The following is a 20,530-nucleotide window of genomic DNA, read 5'->3' as shown; positions in this document are numbered from 1 at the left end:
ACTTAGGAACATGTCCGGATATTGATTTGGAGTTTCGTAGGTTGTTTTGGCTTAAATTGGCGAAAGTGAGAAAGTTGAAGGTTTGGAAGGTTGAGAAGTTTGACCGGAAGTTGACTTTATTGATATCGAGATCAGATTCTGATTCTGGAAGTTGGAATAGGTCTGTTGTGTCAATTATGAATTGTGTGTAAAATTTGAGGTCAATCGGAGTTGGTTTGGTATGTTTCGGCATTAGTTTTAGAAGTTAGAAGTCCATAAGTTCATTAGGCTTGAATCGATGTGCGATTCGTGGTTTTATTGTTGTTTAATATGATTTGAGGCTTCGAGCGAGTTCGTATCGTGTTTTATGACTTGTTGGTATGTTCAGACGGGGTCCCGGGGCCCTTGGGCGTGTTTCGGATTAAGTTCGGACCATTTATTCTTGAAATGGGATTGCTCGTTTTCTGAGTTTCTGGTTTCCTTCATCGTGTTCGCGAAGATTATACTGCGATCGCGTAGAGTCCTCAGCGACTGATGGAGTTTTACTCTTCGCGCTCGCGAAGTCAAGTATGTGATCGCGATGGTTGGGGAGCTTGTGCACCATGAACGCATGAGTGGGACCGCATTCACGTATGAGGGAGGAGAGGCAGTAGGGAGGCAAGTGATGTTCTTCATGTTCGCATGGCCTAGAGCGCAATCACGTAAGCTGAGGAAGGCTGGTCACCGCATTCGTGACTGAGTTCACGCGATCGCGTAAGAGGTTTTATAAGCAGGGAGAATTTGTTCTCCGCGATCGCGAGTTTTTTTCCGCGATCGCATAAGGCAATAACTGGGCAGCAGTATATTATTTCCAAATTGAGGGTTTTGTTCCATTTTTCATCTTTTGAGCTAGAGACCTTGGTTTTGGGATATTTTTGAAGAGATTTTCAACGAGTTGATTGGAGTAAGTGATTCTAACTCGGATTTGGCTATTATACATGAATCCATCATTATTTTTACCATTTAATTAGTGTTTTGAGTTAAAAAAATTGGAGAAATTTGTGAAAACTTCATAGACTATATTTTGAGGATTTGAAGGTCAATTTGAGATTGGAATTGAGTAATTTTAGTATGGTTGGACTCGTTATTGAATGGGTGTTCGAATTTTGTAAGTTTGGTCAAGTTACGAGATGCGGGACCAGGTTTGACTTTTTGAGTTGATTTTTTATTTTTCTGTAAATATTGCAACTTTATTATTCAGAATAGTTTCCTATGGTTTGTATTTATGGTATAAAGTTATTTTAGCAAGATTCGAGCCGTTCAGAGTTGGATATTCGCGGAAAAGGCTTACTAGTGAATTGAGTTAGCGTATTTGAGGTAAGTGTCTTGCCTATCTTTATGTGGGGGAATTACTCCTTAGGATTGGTGTTATTTTGTGTTAATTATGGTACGTGAAATCCATGTACGCAAGGTGACGAGTGATTACACAGGCTAAATGTGGTAATTTATCGGTTTAAGCTATGTAGATTCTTTTCATGCCTTTAACTGAATTGTCATAACATGTTATATTCATCATCGTTAATCTATCCTTACATGTTTCACTTGACATTGTTAATACTTGTTTTATCTCTTACTTTTTATCTGCCCTTACATGCTTAGTTTAAGTTACTATTTTCTCATTTCCTTGTTAAATACTTAACTGTTGAGTTATCTTACTTGAAGTTGTTATTTCTTGGAATATCTTATTGTCGAGTTCTGGTGTCGAAGTTGTAAAAGTCGTGATCACATTGAAGCAAAGTTGTAAATTGTTGAAATACCATCCTTGTTGAGTTATTCACTTTCGGTTACTTTTGTTGAGACTCTTGTATATAATGTGGTTGAGCCATGGGCTATTTATTGTGAAAACATTATTATTGTGACTTCTTTGGCAAATTATGGTATTGGGCACTTGAGGTGCGATCTGTGATATGTTGTGATATTGATACAAATACGGTGGTATAAGGATATGGTTGATATGTATGCGGTGAGATAAAATGGGCTTGATACGCGTGTTGCTAGCAGGGAAACTACTTGAATCCGCGCGGTGTGATAAGGTGGGCTAAAACGTGGCTAGCTATTTCGGAAAAAATAATTTTCAAAACTAAGTGTAAGGCTCCCGCGGTGATATAAGAAAAGATTGTGATTGAAATTGTGAAATAAGAAAATGAGGCGGTAACTCGGATGTGATTCTTGTTGTTATGTTTCATTTACATCACTTGCGTTTGTCTGCATCATTTCCTTGGTGTTCTTATTATGTGTTCCTCCCTTGATGCCTTTATTGACTTAATTTTGGTGTAGCTTTTCTTGTTGTATTTCTTTATTGTATTATTTCCCTGTTTCCATTATTGTATTGTGCCATACATGTTCAACCTCTTTATTTATTCCAGTAGGTGTCTTGACATGAGCTCGTCACTACTCTACCGAGGTTAGGCTTGATAATTATTGGGTACTGTTATGGTGTACTCATGCTACGCTTCTATACATCTTTTTGTGCAGATCCAAGTACTTCATACCAGGCTAGGCATTCGTGAGTTGAGCTTTGGATTAGAGACTTCAAGGTATACTTGTCGGCGTTCGTAGGCCTACCCTCCGTCCTTGTATCTTTTCTACTGTTTAATCTGTATTTAGACACTGATGTATTAGAGATTGGTTTAGTATATTCGTGTAGAGTTTATGACTCAGTCTCACTAGATTTTGGGAGTTAATGCTAGTTGTCTTGTGGAATTATTTTATGATAGCCGGTTGGTTTAGATTGAAATTCATTTATTATTTCTATTATTTTTTTTATATATGTTAGGCTTACCTAGTCTTAGAGACTAGGTGCCATCACGACATCCTACGGAACGAGATTGGGGTCGTGACAAAGAGTCAGTAGAATTTTCAGGTAAGAGCGAATACCATGTTAATGCTCCTTTCGTGAGGGTTTCGCCAAATATTTTCACCAAGACTGATTCAATTTCCTGCTTGGTTAAGTCATTGCCCTTAACTCCTATGGTAAATGCGGTAACGTGGTCCCATGGATTAGTGGTCCCATCATATTTAGGGATATTAGACATTTTAAACTTTTTGGGAATTGGCAAAGGTGTTGCACTCGACTTCCAAGGCTGTTGTGAATATCCACTCCTTTGATCACTGGCGGCACGCCAGGTATCTGTTCTATCCACTCATTTTGTTCCTTGAGTTATTTCTGCAAGGTTAATACCAAACTTTGCAAATTAGAGTTATTCGGTGTACCTCACCCTCCGTCTCCAGATTCGTTTGGTATATCTCCACTTTCGGAATTATCAAGTCGTGAACGAGGATTTTCTAGAGTTGTATTTATTGGTGGACGGGTCTGCACAATATTGGGCAATCTACTTGCGAAAAGCACGCAAAGCTTCACCAACATGTTGTGCAATCATCCACTTCAAATCATCCCGCTTGTTGTCTCGTTCACCAACTTGTTGTCCATCGTTACGAGTAGTAGACCTTTCTGGTGAACTGTCTCGTGAACGTTGTGGAGTTGCTGTGGGAGTATGGTGTGGTGGAGTTCCACCTTGTTACCCATTGGAAACGGAACTAATTTGTTTAACCAAAAATAATTTTTGTAGTCAAAGTCAATATTAAAAAAAATCGAATTTCTGATAACCAAGTTTACTTCACTTTTCCAAAAAGAAGAAAATAAAATAAGAGAGTAAAAAGCAATTGAAATTTAATATTTAGTAAACGAAGGAAAGAAATCTTATTGATGAACATTATTTTCTCCCAAGAATTGTGGATAAAAATCTTCAATCAAATAGGGGTAAAATAAAAGACTGCATATATTAGTGAGTATTTCGATGATGATACAAAATAAGGTAATGACTCTTATATAAAGATACAAAAGATGTAACTGTTCCCTCTCACTTAATTCTCACCCGTTACTGACATTAATTATATTAATTATCCGTTACTGAAATTACTCGTAACGATTATGGTAATAATAGGTGATGTAATAAGGGATAATGTCGATTCTCTTTCCATATTCGTAACAGTTCATGAATCTTCCTCATTTATGTTCTTCATGCATCTCGTGCCTCTCTTCTCTTTCGGTTGTCATGTACGGTATCTTCTTTTATAAATCTTGTGGGTATTTTAACCATGCCTCATTATTTTTCTTTGTTAACCTGCTACAAATATCACTTGTCATCGTATCGTTAGTCCACGTGTCATGCCTATTTTTCCACCAATACAATAACCTTATAGATTGATCGACCAACGCATGGTGCATATGAGTAAGAAATTGTTTGGAGACGGTTCCTTATTTTGACAAATACAATTATATGATTTCCGTTTAAAAATAAAAGAAAGCATAAGATAGTAAGAAAAATATATATTGCAATAAAAATTAATTGTTCTTACACACGTACTAACATAAAAGAATCAACGGATGTAGAACAACTATTACTTTCAGAGAAGGAGAATGAATATCCTTGTCAATACTTTCCAAAACTTACCAAAGCCAAACTATAACTGAAGTGTAATACTAAAACAACGTGATCTTATCGCCACCACACTGAATTTTAGACAAGCACGCCACAGCATCTCCACGTCACATTGTCCTTTGGATCATATCCCTTTTTTATACTCTTTTCGTTTGGTTTTACGTCAGTATTTGATCGATACTAAGTTTAAAATATTATTTCAAATTTGTATACTCCTTTCCTTGAATTTAATTTAATTTAATTAAGCATAAACTTTAAGAAGAAAATGTACTATTTATAACTTTTGAAGTTTATGATTTTAAATATACATAAAATTTGTATGACTATAAATATTTAAAGTTACATTATTACACAATTATCATATTTTATGATTATAAGAATTTCTCGTTTAAAGTAAAATAAATATTTTAATATTTAATCACTTTCGAACATAAAATATAATACCTTCGTTCCAATTTATGTGAACATATTTACTTTTTGGTCTGTTCCAAAAATAATGATCCCTTTCTAAATTTGAAAACAATTTAGCTTAAACTTATAATTTTACCCTTAATGAGAAGCTTTTATAACCAGACAAATACTCTGGACCCTTTTTGATTTGTTTAGGACCATAAATTTCAAAAATATTTATTTTTCCTTAAACTTCGTGTCCAGTCAAACAGGTTCACATAAGTTGGAACGGAGGGAGTATTATTTTTTAAAGAGAGGATAATGTATTGCTTAGATGAAATAAAATATAAACATAATGTTTGAAGTTACCCATGGAATTTAAATTCTTAAAAAATGTAAAAAAAATTAAATAGTTACCAAACATTTTAGAAGTAGCAATCTCTAAAATGGGAAGAGCAGCTATAAATTTAGGAGTAGTAGCAATTTCTTCTTTAAGCTCTCTTTCAGTACTCCATTGGACCACACCACACCACTATTCCTCATAGCAATGTCGTTAATGGCTTTTATACTCCGGCGGAAAATACAGACAAAACCACACGTTTTTCATCAAACATTACTCTACTCCACGGCACCATCAATAAAGAGTTCCAATAATCAACGAATTGAGAAAATATTGATAGCAAATAGAGGCGAAATTGCTTGTAGAATTATCAGAACCGCTAAAAGATTAGGGATTCGTACTGTCGCAGTTTATAGCGACGCCGATAGAGATAGCTTGCACGTGAAGTCCGCCGATGAGGCTTTTCGAATTGGTCCTCCCCCTGCTCGTTCCAGCTATTTGAATTCTTCTGCTATTATTGAAGCTGCTAATCGATCAGGCTCTCAGGTATATAGTTTAATTATATCTGTGCTTCTCTTCCTTGATTATGCATCTTATCAGTTGAGTATGTGGGTGCAGGATCACTGTCTTCGAATTGAATTATAGTATATAGTTAAAATGATTCTTAACTTGATGTGATTTTTTTTACACTATCAATGTAATTTAACATGTCTAGACTCTAGTTTACAGGTTACTAATAAGAGGTTGTTACATGTTACTTACTTTGTCCCAATATATGTGGCATACTTTTGTTTAGCCTGTTCCAGAACTGTATTCTTCAAGCAAGAACTTGATACATTAGTATACTATTGTTTATATGGGATGTCAGTGTGTAATATATATGCTTGTCATTTCTTATAACTTTTGGGGACTGGTAACACGTAAACCTGGTTAAAATATCGGATATGAAAGCAATGCACATTTTTTAAACTTTAATGGTGGAGATATACAGCGTTACAAGTCGTTATTGTACTTACCAATATACATCTCTAGAAATCACTGACTTACTGTTCTTTTTTAAGAGATATAAGGACAATTCCATGAATATTTTACCTAGCTATACAACTTATGAAAATATTTGACACGTACACCACATTGTACTTGCTCAGTAAGTGTTCCAGATCCAGCTATGTCTTGTGTTAAAGTTCAATGGGACTAGATGCTAGGCTTTGTCATGCTATGGCATTCTCAAACTATGTTGCTTGGACTCTCCAAAAATGTCCCTGGGTGTGTACCGGATCCTCCAAAAGTAGTGCATTTTTGGAGGATCCGACACGGGTGCAGCAGCATTTTTGGAGAGTCTGCGCAACATAGTCCTCAAATATGTTATTTCTTAACTAGAAAACATGGCCTTCCTTGGCAAGATTTCAAAAAATCTAGTTAATACAATAAACACACTCATTTCTATGATTTCTGTAGACCTTTTCTTTCCTTGTTCGACTCATGCTAATTCCATGTTCCCTGTGGTTCACATATTTAAACTTGTCGTACTTCTAAATTAAACTTTTGGTGGTTAATGTTTTCCAACACATAACCATTCAGAGAGGATCGCTTGTTTATATTTCTGTTTATTTTATAATTAGGCTATCCACCCAGGTTATGGTTTCTTATCTGAAAGTGCCGACTTTGCTCAACTTTGTGAGGATGAGGGTCTCTCGTTTATAGGACCTCCTGCATCTGCAATCCGCGACATGGGTGATAAAAGGTAGAATTCACTGCATTCCACTTGTTTTCATGTTGTGCCTATGTTTTTATCAAGTTAATTCATGCTACAACAGTTTACTCATTCAAATTGCTAGTTCTAATGTTTGAGGGAGATTCAAAGGCATAACTTTGAATTAGGATTATGATTCATCTTAGGAAGTTGCTCATGCCCTTTTCAATTTCAGCAGGAGAAGGAATTGGGTAAAAAGTCTTGTGTAATGGGAAGAACAGAAGATCTATGTTTGTTTATCTCATTCTGTTGTTTATGAATATTCAACTTTTTCCCACCTTTGGGTATGGACAATCATGTTTCATCTTGCTTTCTGTTTTTGTACTGATATGTTTGATTTAAATTTTTGAAGGAGCTCACCAATGTAAACTGGCTGCATTAATTAATACTTGAATAGATGGGTAGTAACTGTTTGCACCAGACTCAAATTTGCATCTACGGCAAGCATTTTGGCTATTTAAAGCTTCTAACTGTAACATTTGGATTAACATGATTGCTGTTAGTGTTCGAGCGGGACCGCAATGTCCATTTATGCTTAGCAGCAAGCCTTAGTGATTGTCTATGCACAGACAATTGATTTTTAAAATTGATCCAGCCTTAAGCATGTTTATGGGGGAAGCACCACATTTGCAAAGGTCACGTGTGCACTATACTAACATGGAACATGACAATAATCCTGGCAAGACTTATGAGTAAAACTTTAGTCATATATCACCTGCATGTGAATAATAAGTTCAGCTTTTCCCATATTGATTACGCAATTGGCTTAGAGGGTGTCTATATGACAAGGTTAAATCACATTGCGTCGACCAACTAGCGTTTTGGCATGCAGCTCTATGAAATGATTTGTCATACGTGTCTTGTCTGTGAGTTCTTATTTGGCTGGGGTTTGACAGCATTACTTTAAATTGATAAGTTTATAGCCTTAATAGCACTGCCATCTGCTAGCCTTTCAATGAAGTTGTACTTTAGCAGTGTGCAGCTGCATTTGGCTGCTGACAATTCATGCTTATTTCCCTTCTTTCTCTGGATACTTCTTTCAGTGCTTCAAAGAGAATTATGGGTGCAGCTGGGGTTCCACTTGTGCCTGGATATCATGGTGATGAGCAAGATATTGACTTTATGAAGTTGGAAGCAGACAAGATTGGGTATCCTATTTTAATTAAGCCAACCCATGGAGGTGGAGGGAAGGTCTGCCTTCTGTTAACATGCTACTTACTTTGCTTAAGGAGTGCAAATTTAAGTTCAAGCTTCTGAGTTATGCGATCCAATCTTATTGTGTATGGCCATTACTATTAAAGAATTTAACATAAGAAGAAATCTTATAATGCCAACAAGATAGCTAAAGTATGTCTGAAAAAAGGATCTTGTTTATCTTATTCCATACTAGAAAGTTACTGTCTGCTAACCTGTTTAATTTCAGGGTATGAGGATCGTTCAGAGTCCGAATGAATTTGCGGATTCATTCTTGGGGGCCCAACGTGAGGCAGCTGCATCATTTGGTATAAGTACGATCCTACTGGAGAAATATATTACTAAACCAAGACACATAGAAGTCCAGGTAGCTCTTTGTTATGTTTGATCGACTGCTTGATGTTTTCAATTTTTTTTTCTTGTTAGTGAGATTAAAAGTGAACCCCAACTAGCTTTAGATTGAGGCATATTAGCAGTAGTTGTTGTATTTTCCTGTCTTGCCCTTTTACTTTATCATTATAATTCCAGTTTGCTTTCATTTATATGTTAGATATTTGGGGATAAACAAGGTAATATTATACATCTCTATGAGAGAGATTGCAGTGTGCAGCGAAGACACCAGAAGATAATAGAAGAAGCTCCAGCTGTAAGACTTTTGTTATTTTCTTAATTTCTCTTGAAGTGTCTTAAAAGGTTGACAAAACTTTGTTATCCACAGCCTAATGTGAGCTCTGACTTCCGCTCCCACCTGGGTCAAGCAGCTGTATCTGCAGCTAAGGTGAGATGAATTTGTCTATTTTCTCTGTGTAAATTAGGTGGTCTTATCAATGTTGTCAAGTTTATTGGCTGCTAATTTTTACATGCCTTTACTTTTTATTGACTGAAACGGAATTATCTGAAATCTAGAAAATTGTCTGCTTATGCATTAATACATGTGCACGAATCTCAGCAATTACTTAGAACATGACACTGCATCTTGTGGCAAACTTTGGAAATATTAAAGCTAGGAGTAGGAGGTGATATTACCGAGAGGGCTTCATATCAGTTGGTAACAGAAGGCTAGAGTATGTTTAGGCGGTAACAGACGAGGGCATTTTTGTGTGTATGTTTCTTTTTGATGGGCAGGTGAAGATAAAGTTATTTGCCATATGCAAATAATTCATTGTTTTACAAATTAAAGCAATGTATTTTAAGGCTAGCAGGGGAAAAAATGGTTGATGGCTTTATTGACTTGAAATACAGACTGTTAAAGCTCATATCACTACACTTCTGATGGGATTATGCTAACTCAGCATCGTGTTACATGACAGTTGCAGTCTTTGTCTAAAACATGGTTGAAGCTTGATATTATAGTAGTGAATTAAGAGCTCAATTTACTGCAAGGATTAACCTGCATACTTGATTAATAACTAGTTTCTTTTTTTTTCTTTGCTAAATAGTTTTGTAATCTTTATTTTGTTTTTTATTTTTTAATTGGAAAAGCATCCTACTATGTTGCCACCAGATGACCAATAAGACGAAAATTTCTCAAATTTTCCTCTCTATCATATATTTTCCCTCTCTGACTCTCTCTCTCTCTCTCTCTTATGTGTAACGTGATGAGTTCCTATACAGATTCTGTTACGGTAAAGTTAATTCTTGATCAACTAGTGTCGCTAGCCTTCTGTTTGGAAGAGATTTGCTGTAAAAAAGCCTCTCATATTATACTATGTTCCTGAGTGTTAACTGTACAAATCTTTTTTCTATATTGTTCTCAATTGTTTTCCGTATCTGACAGCCCCTCCATTATGTTTGAAGGCAGTTAATTACCACAGTGCAGGAACTGTTGAGTTTATAGTTGATACAGTATCTGGACAATTTTATTTTATGGAGATGAACACCCGTCTTCAGGTACTTTTGTTCTGTCTATTCCCTTCCTTTCTAGTTGCAGTAGAGCAGAGGATATAATCACTCTTCGTCAGGTTGAGCATCCTGTTACAGAGATGATTGTTGGTCAAGATCTTGTGGAGTGGCAAATACGTGTTGCAAATGGGGAGCCTCTTCCCTTGACTCAGTCTGAGGTGCCATTTTCAGGTTAGAGTTTATCCTGGTTAGCTTGCTTTATGGTTCTCTAAATTTATTTACAAAGTGGTAGTATCAGGTAGAGTCTTGACCTGGAAATACCAAGACTGCGTACGACTAGGTAGCATGACACTAATATATAAAGTTGCCTGTTTACTTCCCTGGAATGTGAAGATGTCTTAAGGAATTGTGGTTCTTGGATGGTAAATTGAAAATTGCTTGGACTCAGAGCAATTTTGTTCCATTACATACTATAGCATAAAAGTTTTGTTAACATTACCCTGAAGTTAAAGTTGGAGATTGTTTCATAATAGTGAGTGGTGTAGAAAATATTAAGAGATCTTTTTTCTTTCACTTGTATTTTTGGTCAAGAGAGATAATACCATGTCGTATTGATAGTTGGTCAAACTTGGTGGAAAGCGATGGATGACTCGAGCAAAGTCACATGCACATCTTGTACTTTTCTTTTTTGCACCAACTTGGTTTTTTTTATGAAATTTCTTAACTTGCAAAAAAGGATAAATACTTTAATCAGTAGAACAATCACCTGTGCAAGAGGTTTAATTGATACATCAGTGTTCTTTTACGAATAAAATAAAATAGCAATTTATCGTTATGTCATAATATCGATAGCTACTCAAAGGCTCATCTGAATTGAGAAACCGTTTACTGGAAATGATGCCTTGATTAATATAATATCATCTTTGTAACATAAGTAGATCCACTAATGGTTGGTGATGAGCTTAACTTTTGGTGGTGTTGACATTTCTCTAGTCTTTAACAACACAAGCCCAATCAAGTACTTAATGCCTTGATTCATATAATATCATCTTTGTAACATAAGTAGATCCACTAATGGTCGGTGATGAGCTTAACTTTTGGCGGTGTTGACATTTCTCTAGTCTTTAACAACACAATCCAAATCGAGTACTTAACTGACGGAAGGAAACTGTGTTTGATTATAGCAAAAAGTTGTTCTTCCTGTTTAATGTAGTCGATGATGGAAATGGTCTGGGAAATTTTCTGTTTCAAACTTGGACTAGCACAATATGAGCTTAATATAATAAGTTATTATTTATCATCTATGTTGCTCCGACTCTCCGAAAATATCGATGGGTGCGTGTCGGATCCTCTAAAAATAATGTATTTTTGGAGGATCCGACACGGGTGCGGCAGCTGTTTTGGAGAGTCTATGCAACATAGCTTATCAGTGGAATTTCTTCATGAAGAATTGTCTCCGGAGTAAAGTGCTATGGGAAATTCTTCTTATTACTGGAAACAAATATGGGAGTTTAAATTAAAGTTAACCCTAAAGCATACTGGAAAATTCTTAGATATTAACATTTGTCATTTCAATGCCAGGTCATGCTTTTGAAGCCCGAATTTATGCTGAAAATGTTCCAAAAGGATTTCTTCCAGCAACTGGTGTTCTTCATCGTTATTGTCCTGTTACAGTTACATCAGCAGGTGCAGATTCCATAGTATGAGCATACTATTTATGAAAAGTTACATAAGGCTCTTTAAGTGGGTTGTCACTGAGGGAACAGTATAGAGCCCTCAACTTCTCAAGAGGGAAACTAGATATTTGAGCAGTTTTTATCTTCTTATCATATCAACTGCGCTTTGTTCCTTGATTTGTGTAGATTGTTTGTCTAACCCTACTAGCATCTTAAATGTGAGACAAGTTTCCATGTAGAGGGCATGATCCATAGTTGCAAAATTTACAAGCAGATGCTTAACTGCTTCCTTGGTGTTGAATAGGAGTAACAGCCACTTGCTACCATTCTCACATTTCTGAAGATTTTGTTGTCTATGAAATGTTATATATATTAAAAAAAAATGAATTGCTATATTGAAATCCCATCCGCTCAGAAAAATGTCTGCAATGGCTTTCCACGATATCAGTGCCTTTTATGTCTAATTGTTATATGGAATCATTTGTCTCAGAATTGACATTGGGTCTCTCTCCCAGCTGGATTTCCTTTTACACTGCCTAGCCAAAGGCTCTTTAACTTGAGGTAGTAGTCAATTACTGCAAGGCCTTTGAAATATCAAGCCAGCTTGTTCAATTTGCTGATGGATATCATAACATATTTACTAAAGCTAGTTGCTATAGTTTAATGAAGTTCTGAGACTAGCCCATTTAGGATTCTCTGCTGATCATCATCTATTCAGCTTAATTGCCTTTCTGATTATGCAAATGCTAAGTATTGTTAAGCTGTATATTTTGCACTCGCATGACTTTAATACAAAAATGCAGTTAGAGTTGAGACTGGAGTTGTGGAAGGCGACACAGTAAGCATGCATTATGACCCCATGATTGCAAAGCTAGTAGTATGGGGACAAGACCGCCTTGCAGCACTTATAAAAATGAAAGATTGCTTGTCAAAGTTTCAAGTATGATTTTTTTCTTTTGTTCTGACCTGTTTTGCAGGTATTGACTCAGATAAATAGTTTATAATCAAGAATACTCTAGTAATTGAGATCTAGTCGTGGTCATTTTTTTAATGAAGGTTGCAGGTTTACCCACCAATATAGACTTTCTCATTAAGCTTGCCAGCCATAGGGCTTTTCAAAATGGTGAAGTAGAAACTCATTTTATTGAGCGGTACAAGGATGATCTGTTCATAGATGGTGCCAATTCGATATCGGCGCAAGAAGCTGAGAGTGCTTCCAAACATGCCGCATCCATTGTAGCTGCATGCATTTGCCAAAAGGAACTTGCAACATTGAAGGATAAGGCTTCTGGTGAATACTAAAATCTTGTTGTGTTTAGCCAAGTCGTGCTTGCTCCTGACTGCTGATGCAAACTTTATTGATCTGTTCTCGTAAGCAGGAGGCCTCCATTTGTGGTATGGTAATCCTCCATTCAGAGTCCATCATTTTGCTAAGCGAAAAGTGGATCTTGAATGGGAAAATCAATACAATAATAGCGGTTCAGATCTTTTGACAGTCTCCATCACCTATTTGCCAGATGGGAAATACCTAGTTGAGGTAATGGTAATTTCTCTGTTTGATATAATTGAATGATTGTAGTCGAATTTCTTTTTGCCTTTCAATTTTCCATGTGCCGCAAAATGATCTATATCTTTAGACAGGAGAAAGCAATTCCCCTGATTTGGAGATCCAAGTGACACCACTAAGCAACAATGACTATAGAGTTGAAGTCAATGGTCTAAGCCTGAATGTCTGCTTGGCTGCTTATTCCAAGGTAACACCTTATATTTCAGGTCTTTATTTTCTAGCTGTCCTGGCATACATACTGATTGAAATGCCGCAGAACTATGTTTAGGCTGAGGCTGACCAACCTTTTTTCCTTTACCAAGAACAGAAATAATCATTCGGAATGCATGACAGATTCCTACTCCCTCAAAAAGGAGCTTATCATACAGCAACAACTATGTCTCTGTCTTAAAAGTTGGGATCGGCTATATGAATCCTCACTGATCACGTTTCTCCATTTAATTCCATCTCAGGCCAACATTATACAGAACAAAAATAAAATTAAAAAGGTGCTTATCATAATATTTGAAAAATTTGCTCGAAAGTTCTTATAAAAATTGGAGTTGTTGGAACGCCTAACATAGCTTCTTCTCCCCCCCTCCCCCCCCCCCCCCCCGCAAAAAAAAAAAAAACCAATAGACATACATATGTACATAAATACACACACACGCACACTCTTATGTACATTGATGCATGTATATGTAGTGCTCCCTTCGTTTCAATTTATGTGAACCTATTTGACTGCTTACATAGCTTAAGAAAGAAATAGAACTTTTGGAACTTGTGGTTCTAAACAAGTAATAACATTCGCGTGGCTATAATTTTTTTAAACTTGTGGTCTTGAACATGCCATAGTATTTGTGTGACTATAAGAGCTTCTATTAAGAGCAAAATTGGAAGTTTAAGTTAAATTGTTTTCATATTTAGAAAGTGGTCATTCTTTTTGGAACTGACTAAAAAGGAAATATGTTCACATAAACTGAACGGAGGTAGAAGTACATACTTGCTAAAGAATTGAGATAAAGACGGAAAAGCTTGTGTTAATTTGATGAACAAATGCCGGTTAGCCAAGGTATGGATAGGTCAACAAGTAATCTCTTAATCCTACGTACTCTTTATCTCATAACTTGCAAGTCTGCAACAGATTTAAACTCTGAAGTTTCAAGGTTCAAGATTGCAACACATTTCACTGTTGAACTACTTTAATTTGTTAATTCATAGGCTTTCCAAGAATTAACTGGTAGTCCTAACTTAAATGGCATGCTTTCTATTTTAGGTCGTCTCAAAATGTTCAGATTTACTGTTGAGCCAAGGGTCTCCCGGAAACAGCCTCTCTACCCTTCCGGGGTAGGGGTAAGGTCTGCGTACACTCTACCCTCCCCAGACCCCACTAGTGGGATTTTACTGGGTATGTTGTTGTTCAAAATGTTCAGATTTCCACTAACATGTTTCCTCTCCTCCCCAAATTAAAGTTTGTTTTCAAGCTGTCCCCAAAATATGTTCACTTTCCTAGAAGAGAAGCTTTTCGGATACACTCTTCATTAATTTTACAGTACTTTCGTATGACAAGAAAGATATGATGGGATCTAGCTAAATAATAAGAAAAGGTTCAGATTTGAAAAGTTAACTCTCTCCATGATCCGTCCATATTCAAGTACAATCTGCCTTAGAAGCCATGTCATATGAAAGTAGAACACCTAAATAGGATGGCGGGTGAGTTTGAAATGTTTATAGGAATATTCCAGATAAATATGAGTGCACCTCAATTTTAATCAGGCATATTCCAACGTGTTATATTCCAAGTATATTGTGGTCCTTCCAAATACTTTTCGGAACTGCTTGTTCTCACTTTCCCCTCAATTATAAAGAGACCATTTGAGGATTGTAATCATTCTCAGATTTATCGTCCAGTGCTATATCATATTAGTAATATTAGTAGGAATAGCAGTAATTTAACAACCAACAAAATGACTGTCATTATTTATTTCATATTGATGAAGCAGAAAAACATTCAAATGTGTAGTCACATAGTATTGGACAATTTTTGGATCCTCAATATCCAGTTATCCATAACAGTGTAGATGTTTTAACCAGTGTGTTATTTAAAAGCCATCGTTTTAAGCGATGAGTGATGAAGCGATGTGAAGCGAGGGATTATCACTTCATTTACGAAGCCACATGCTTCATAGTAATGTGTGCTTTGAACGGTGACACATGATGTGATCCCAACGAGTAGCTGTTGGTTCTTTGATTCTCAATCCTGAGAAATTGGATTAATAGATGCTAAATTTACTGCAATTTGATCATTATAGTACTACATTTGTATTAGTTATTTTTTAATGTTGTATTAGTTATTTTAGTGTGCGCTTAACTTCTTACTTTTTGCTTCAAGCCCCATGGACCTGTTGCTTTTTTGCGGTTTTTCGCTTTTAAAAAGAGTGGGTTCAACACCACTTCCCATCTAGTCTAACCAATGAAGAAGGGAAAAAGAAGAGATAAGGATTAACCTTCTAGTGATCCCAGGTGTAGATTTTTTTTCCAGGGAGAGTTAATATGATGTTAGTTAGTCCACTAAATACATTTTGGACTAAAGATAAAAGGGTTTGCATATCTTTAGCACATTTTATCTTGGTTCATGAGAATTTGATGCCCCTTGATGGAGAGTGGAGTGGTTGCTATTTGAAAGAACTTGATCAATATTGAATTAGCCAAACTTCCATTTTTGCAGGATCAAATTGAGCATATTCACATCTGGCAGGGCAACTGCCAGCATCACTTCAAACAAAGGATGGGCCTTGAAATCTTTGATGATGATGAAACGATAGACAAGCCTGCTCGCATGGCAACATCTTATCCTTCTGGCACAGTGGTTGCACCCATGGCTGGTCTACTGGTTAAAGTTTTGGTGAAGGATGGGGAGAAGGTTCAGGAGGGGCAACCTTTGTTGGTATTAGAAGCAATGAAGATGGAGGTTTGTATATCACAACTGCAACTTAAGATTAAAATCTCCTGAGTGCTTTAATTGTTTTGGCTGGTTTTAATTTATCACTTTCGCTTCTCTTTACATTGTCTATGAGTAGCATGTCGTGAAGGCACCATCTAATGGTTATGTAAGAGGGCTCGAAGTTAAAGTGGGCCAATCGGTCCAAGATGGTGTTAAACTCTTGGCTATCAAGGTTAGTCTTCTCTTTTAAGATTCATGGCCTAGGTTTTGCATTTACATTTAATAAATATTGCATAAATCATCTTAAACATTGGGAACACGCATCAGGCTGTTATGGCATTTTTAACACTGGACATCAAGCAAAACTAGGATATATATGCAGAAAATGCTAGATATTTCTGCATTGAGCACCTGCATACTTTTATCCTGATAACTGGTAACATAACAAAGCCACAGAAGAAGTGGCTTTGGCGAAGCAAAAGGGAACTAAAAGTATATATATATATGTAGGAATACACACACACACACTCTCTTGATGTGCTTATCAAAAATGTCCACGCACATGATTCAGCATGTTTAGGTGGATTGTCTACTTTACACAACAAAAGTGAGAACAGTGTTCTTAATCTATTTACGTACCTTTCTCTGCCCAATCAACAAATACTATAATTCATAATATTACTCCAGAAAAAGGTCAAAATATCACTTTGAAGATCTGCAAAATTTGAGTCAACCAGAGCTAGCTCCTTGTACCTAGTGTCTTTTCTGTTTTCAGGCTCACCTCATATTTTACCAGAGCTAGCTCCTTGTATCTAATTGTCTTTTCTGTTGTTAGTCTCACCTCGTTTTTTAACCTCTTTGTGTTTACCAACCTCATTGTTGTCCTTAACACTGATGTCTTGCATCTCTGTTTGGTGGCCACTACTAATCCTTTTGGTCCCCTTTTGATTTTACAAAACAGATATCTTAAGACTAGTGCAGTCTTTACTCTCTTGTGAAGAAGTATGTTTGTTAGAATAGACATTCTTTCATGTTAGTTCAATATCATTACTATATCAGCATATAATGATGAAAAGATATGCTGAATTAGTTGTTCTAATCTTGGACAGGACTAAAATTTATCAAGAGGCGGTGACAACATCATCCTAGACAAACTGTATATATGACCTTCCTATGAGGACCGTACATAGGTATAAGAAGAAAAACATTGACGGTTTTAAGAAAGAGGAATAACAACATTGACATGTAAACATCTTGGAGTTTCGTGTACTGTACTTCAAATATGTTTACTTGTAAAATAGAATGCTTTCCAGCTCAAAAATTGTCTGGATTAGTGATAGATGATCAGTGGTTGCTCATTCATTGCTAGGATATAAGTTGTTCTTTCTGATTAGTTCCGAAGGTATTTGCTGAGTATTGCAAGAAAAAATGTGTGCTTTGCTTCATCTCTTTTCTCCTGCTCTTCTGTCATTTTACGTGATTATGATGCTTAGTTCATTTACTCTTTAGTTTTGAACTCATCAGTGGAACTATTCCATGGAAGAATACTGTGGTTTTGCTGTCTTGCTGTTTGGAGACTACACTTTTGACAAACAATGTAATCATAATAGTTATATCCCAATTCAAACGTATCTATGCAGCTTGTATTGTTATTCTCCTTGTAACTTTTGGATTTTCTCCTACGCACTACGGCTTTCTGTTTCATTTCTTTGATCTATGTGCATTTTGGTTGCAATTTGAACGTCAAACTTGACAAATCTAGGGAAACATTCAACATTGTGTGATTACGAGGGGGTGTAACTTATGCACCCAAGAGTGTGGCCTAGTGGTCAATAAAGTGGGTGAGAATCATGAGGTCTTAGGTTCAAAACCCAAGAGGCAAAAAATACTAGGTGATTTTTTCTCATCTATCCAAGCCTTGGTGAATAGAGACTGTTGCTGGTGGGAGGTGGCAGGTATCCTGTGGAATTAGTCGAGGTGCGCGCAGGCTGACCTGGACACCATGGTTATCAAAAATAATAAAAAATGAGGGTGTAACTTATAGCGAGTACAAGGGAGCTCATTTTTCAAGCGTATGACCATTATTATGTAAAACTCTACTATGAAAATTGATGAGGTGAAATTTGCTTAAATGTTTGCCAAATATCTAACGAAATACCCTTCCTACTTCATTCATGCCCATTTTAATCGAAGTAAGAAAGACACGGGGATTTGGTCTTTATTCTCCTCATAAATCGAGACGAACCCCGTGCCATCTTTTCTTGTTCTTCCATCCATGTTTTGGCAAGTTCAGTTATGCCCTTCGTGTGGATTACTTGACACCTACAAGAATTAAGATGCATGTCCTAATGAGGACTTTGATGATGGGGATGAAGAAGAAAACTTGTCAACACCTTATTTTTAGCACTATAGTATCTTTCTATAATTCTTGATTCTTCACTCATTTCCTCTGGAACGTAATATGATCTAGGTATGCTCATTTCTTGTCTGGTCTTGGATATGGACAGCATTGTGTCTGTCTCTGCATTAGGAATTTTACATGAAATTATGGGGATCCATTATTCAGTGTGATTTTATGAAAAGATTTGGGTGGAATTTTCAGATTATTATTTGATGCGGCTTTCAAATGGTTAAGCTCTTGAATCAACTATAGACATTCATTCAAAAGACATTAGCTAGGTGAATTAACTTCAGACATGTAAACTTAGTGAAGTGGACAGAGAACCCTACTAATTTGAATATGATAACATTAATTTGAATATGATAACAGAAGATAAAGCAGAAACTTCCATCTTCAATATTGCTTCAATATTGTTGTATTGGATTACACTGCAAGATTTGAACTACATTCCTTTTCCTAGCTATTGGCTTTTAGCTTTTGGAGATGGCATCCTGTCATACTCCGATATCATCTAGACCTGCCAAAAGGGGAAATTTCTACCTTTAGACATTGGATTTTTGCTTTGTCGTTTTCTTTGTTTTTCTTTATACAATGATTCTTATTGGTGAAAGGTTTTTATTGTTCTTCATCGAATAAAAAAAGGATTTTTCACTTATTGTACGATTATTTGAACTCTCAACCCTTATGTTAGAAGTGTAGGTTGCTTTATCAGACGTCCTCGTTACTCATCCATATGAGGTTTCTTAGTTTCACAGCCAAACTTTTTTCTCTTCCTTTATCCTCTTCCCATTTGACACTATAGTGGAGACCGGAGAAAGAATTTTGAACGTATTAATATAGGCTTGTAATTGTTTTCGCCTACATAATTATACATGTATTTAGTTGGAAAAATAAAATACGGCTGCGTAGCAAGAGATTGGCTTCAAAAAACTATGAGTTTTTTTACAGGCTTGATCCTTTTTTAACTATTATTTAAAAAAATAGCATTATTTATTGTTTATTTCATAAAGAGTATTTTTTTCATTATTAGCATATTATAAAAATTAAGCTCAATATTTAATAAGTTAACTGACTCACTAATCACATGAAGTACTTTTTTTGTCCATCTCCATTCTCCCTTTCCAACATTCATCTTCTTCACTCCATTTTTGAAAATCTGATGCATAAGTGAATGTTACCTAAATTCAAGATGTATTGATTTATACGTCTTTTATACTTTGTATATCAAGTATCACTTTAATTCAAAATGTATTTTTATGTATATAATTTTTGTATATTTATTTGTGAAGTGCCATCTTATTTTAAGATATATTTTTAATGTATATTTCAAATATATTTTATATGTCAAGTGCCATTTTAATTCAGGATGTATTTTTTATGTATATTTTTTATGTATATTTATATGACATCTTAATTAAATTTAAGATATATATTTTTATGTATATTTCACATGTTTAAGTGTCATCTTAATTGAAGATGTATTTTTTATGTATATATTTTTTGTATATTTAATATGTGTTAATTCAAGAAAGGAATATCTTTATGTTAAGAAAGGAAGAAAGAAGGAAGAGAAAAACTTAAGAAAGATAATTAAAAAGAAAACGAATGGAACAAATTTAGAAAATATATTGGCTTCGGCAGAAAACAAAATTAAGAAGATGAAGAAAAAGAAGGAAAACTAATAGATAAAAAGAAAAAAAGGCATGATTTTTGTGTAAAGAATTATTGACTTTCCATTCAAATTGGTTATGTTTACGGATTAATAATTAATATTCCTATTTTAAATGAACTGTGTGCTACAAATATAAATATTTTTCTGTCACAACTGTAATATTGGGTTTCATGCTAAGAATTTGTTATATTTCTTTTAAATTGTGACAGTTATGTAAAGTTCCCATAATCAGGATGTCTTTTGCTAATAAGTTAATAGATAATAAAATTATTATAGACAATAATAGTAATAATAATAATAATAATAATTAAT

At 35.5% G+C, this 20,530-nt stretch overlaps 1 protein-coding gene across 6 annotated transcripts; it reads left to right on the top strand.

Moving 5' to 3' along the window:
* Positions 1-5,328: 5,328 nt before the first annotated feature.
* Positions 5,329-17,809, top strand: LOC107796067 (methylcrotonoyl-CoA carboxylase subunit alpha, mitochondrial). 6 transcript variants are annotated; one of them, XR_012702704.1, is made up of 16 exons: positions 5,330-5,736; positions 6,813-6,934; positions 7,987-8,134; positions 8,367-8,504; positions 8,688-8,783; positions 8,856-8,915; positions 9,935-10,027; positions 10,099-10,210; positions 11,561-11,665; positions 12,459-12,595; positions 12,712-12,946; positions 13,035-13,192; positions 13,297-13,409; positions 15,930-16,172; positions 16,282-16,377; positions 17,255-17,809. XR_012702704.1 is itself a non-coding variant. In XM_016618785.2 (16 exons), the coding sequence occupies exons 1-16, from the start codon at positions 5,398-5,400 to the stop codon at positions 17,258-17,260; spliced, it is 2,205 nt and encodes a 734-aa protein (XP_016474271.1). In that variant the 5' UTR covers positions 5,330-5,397; the 3' UTR covers positions 17,261-17,809. The 6 variants fall into 6 exon arrangements, 2 of the variants coding, with proteins under 2 accessions (XP_075093879.1, XP_016474271.1); XM_016618785.2 differs by having other exon boundaries at positions 13,293-13,409; XR_012702701.1 differs by lacking the exons at positions 16,282-16,377; positions 17,255-17,809 and adding an exon at positions 14,478-14,609 and having other exon boundaries at positions 5,329-5,736; positions 13,293-13,409; positions 15,930-16,067.
* Positions 17,810-20,530: the final 2,721 nt, after the last annotated feature.

The sequence above is a fragment of the Nicotiana tabacum genome, chromosome 19, assembly GCF_000715075.1.
Source record: "Nicotiana tabacum cultivar K326 chromosome 19, ASM71507v2, whole genome shotgun sequence".
NCBI classification, from domain to species: Eukaryota; Viridiplantae; Streptophyta; class Magnoliopsida; order Solanales; family Solanaceae; genus Nicotiana; species Nicotiana tabacum.
This window is presented reverse-complemented; position numbering and strand designations above follow the sequence as displayed.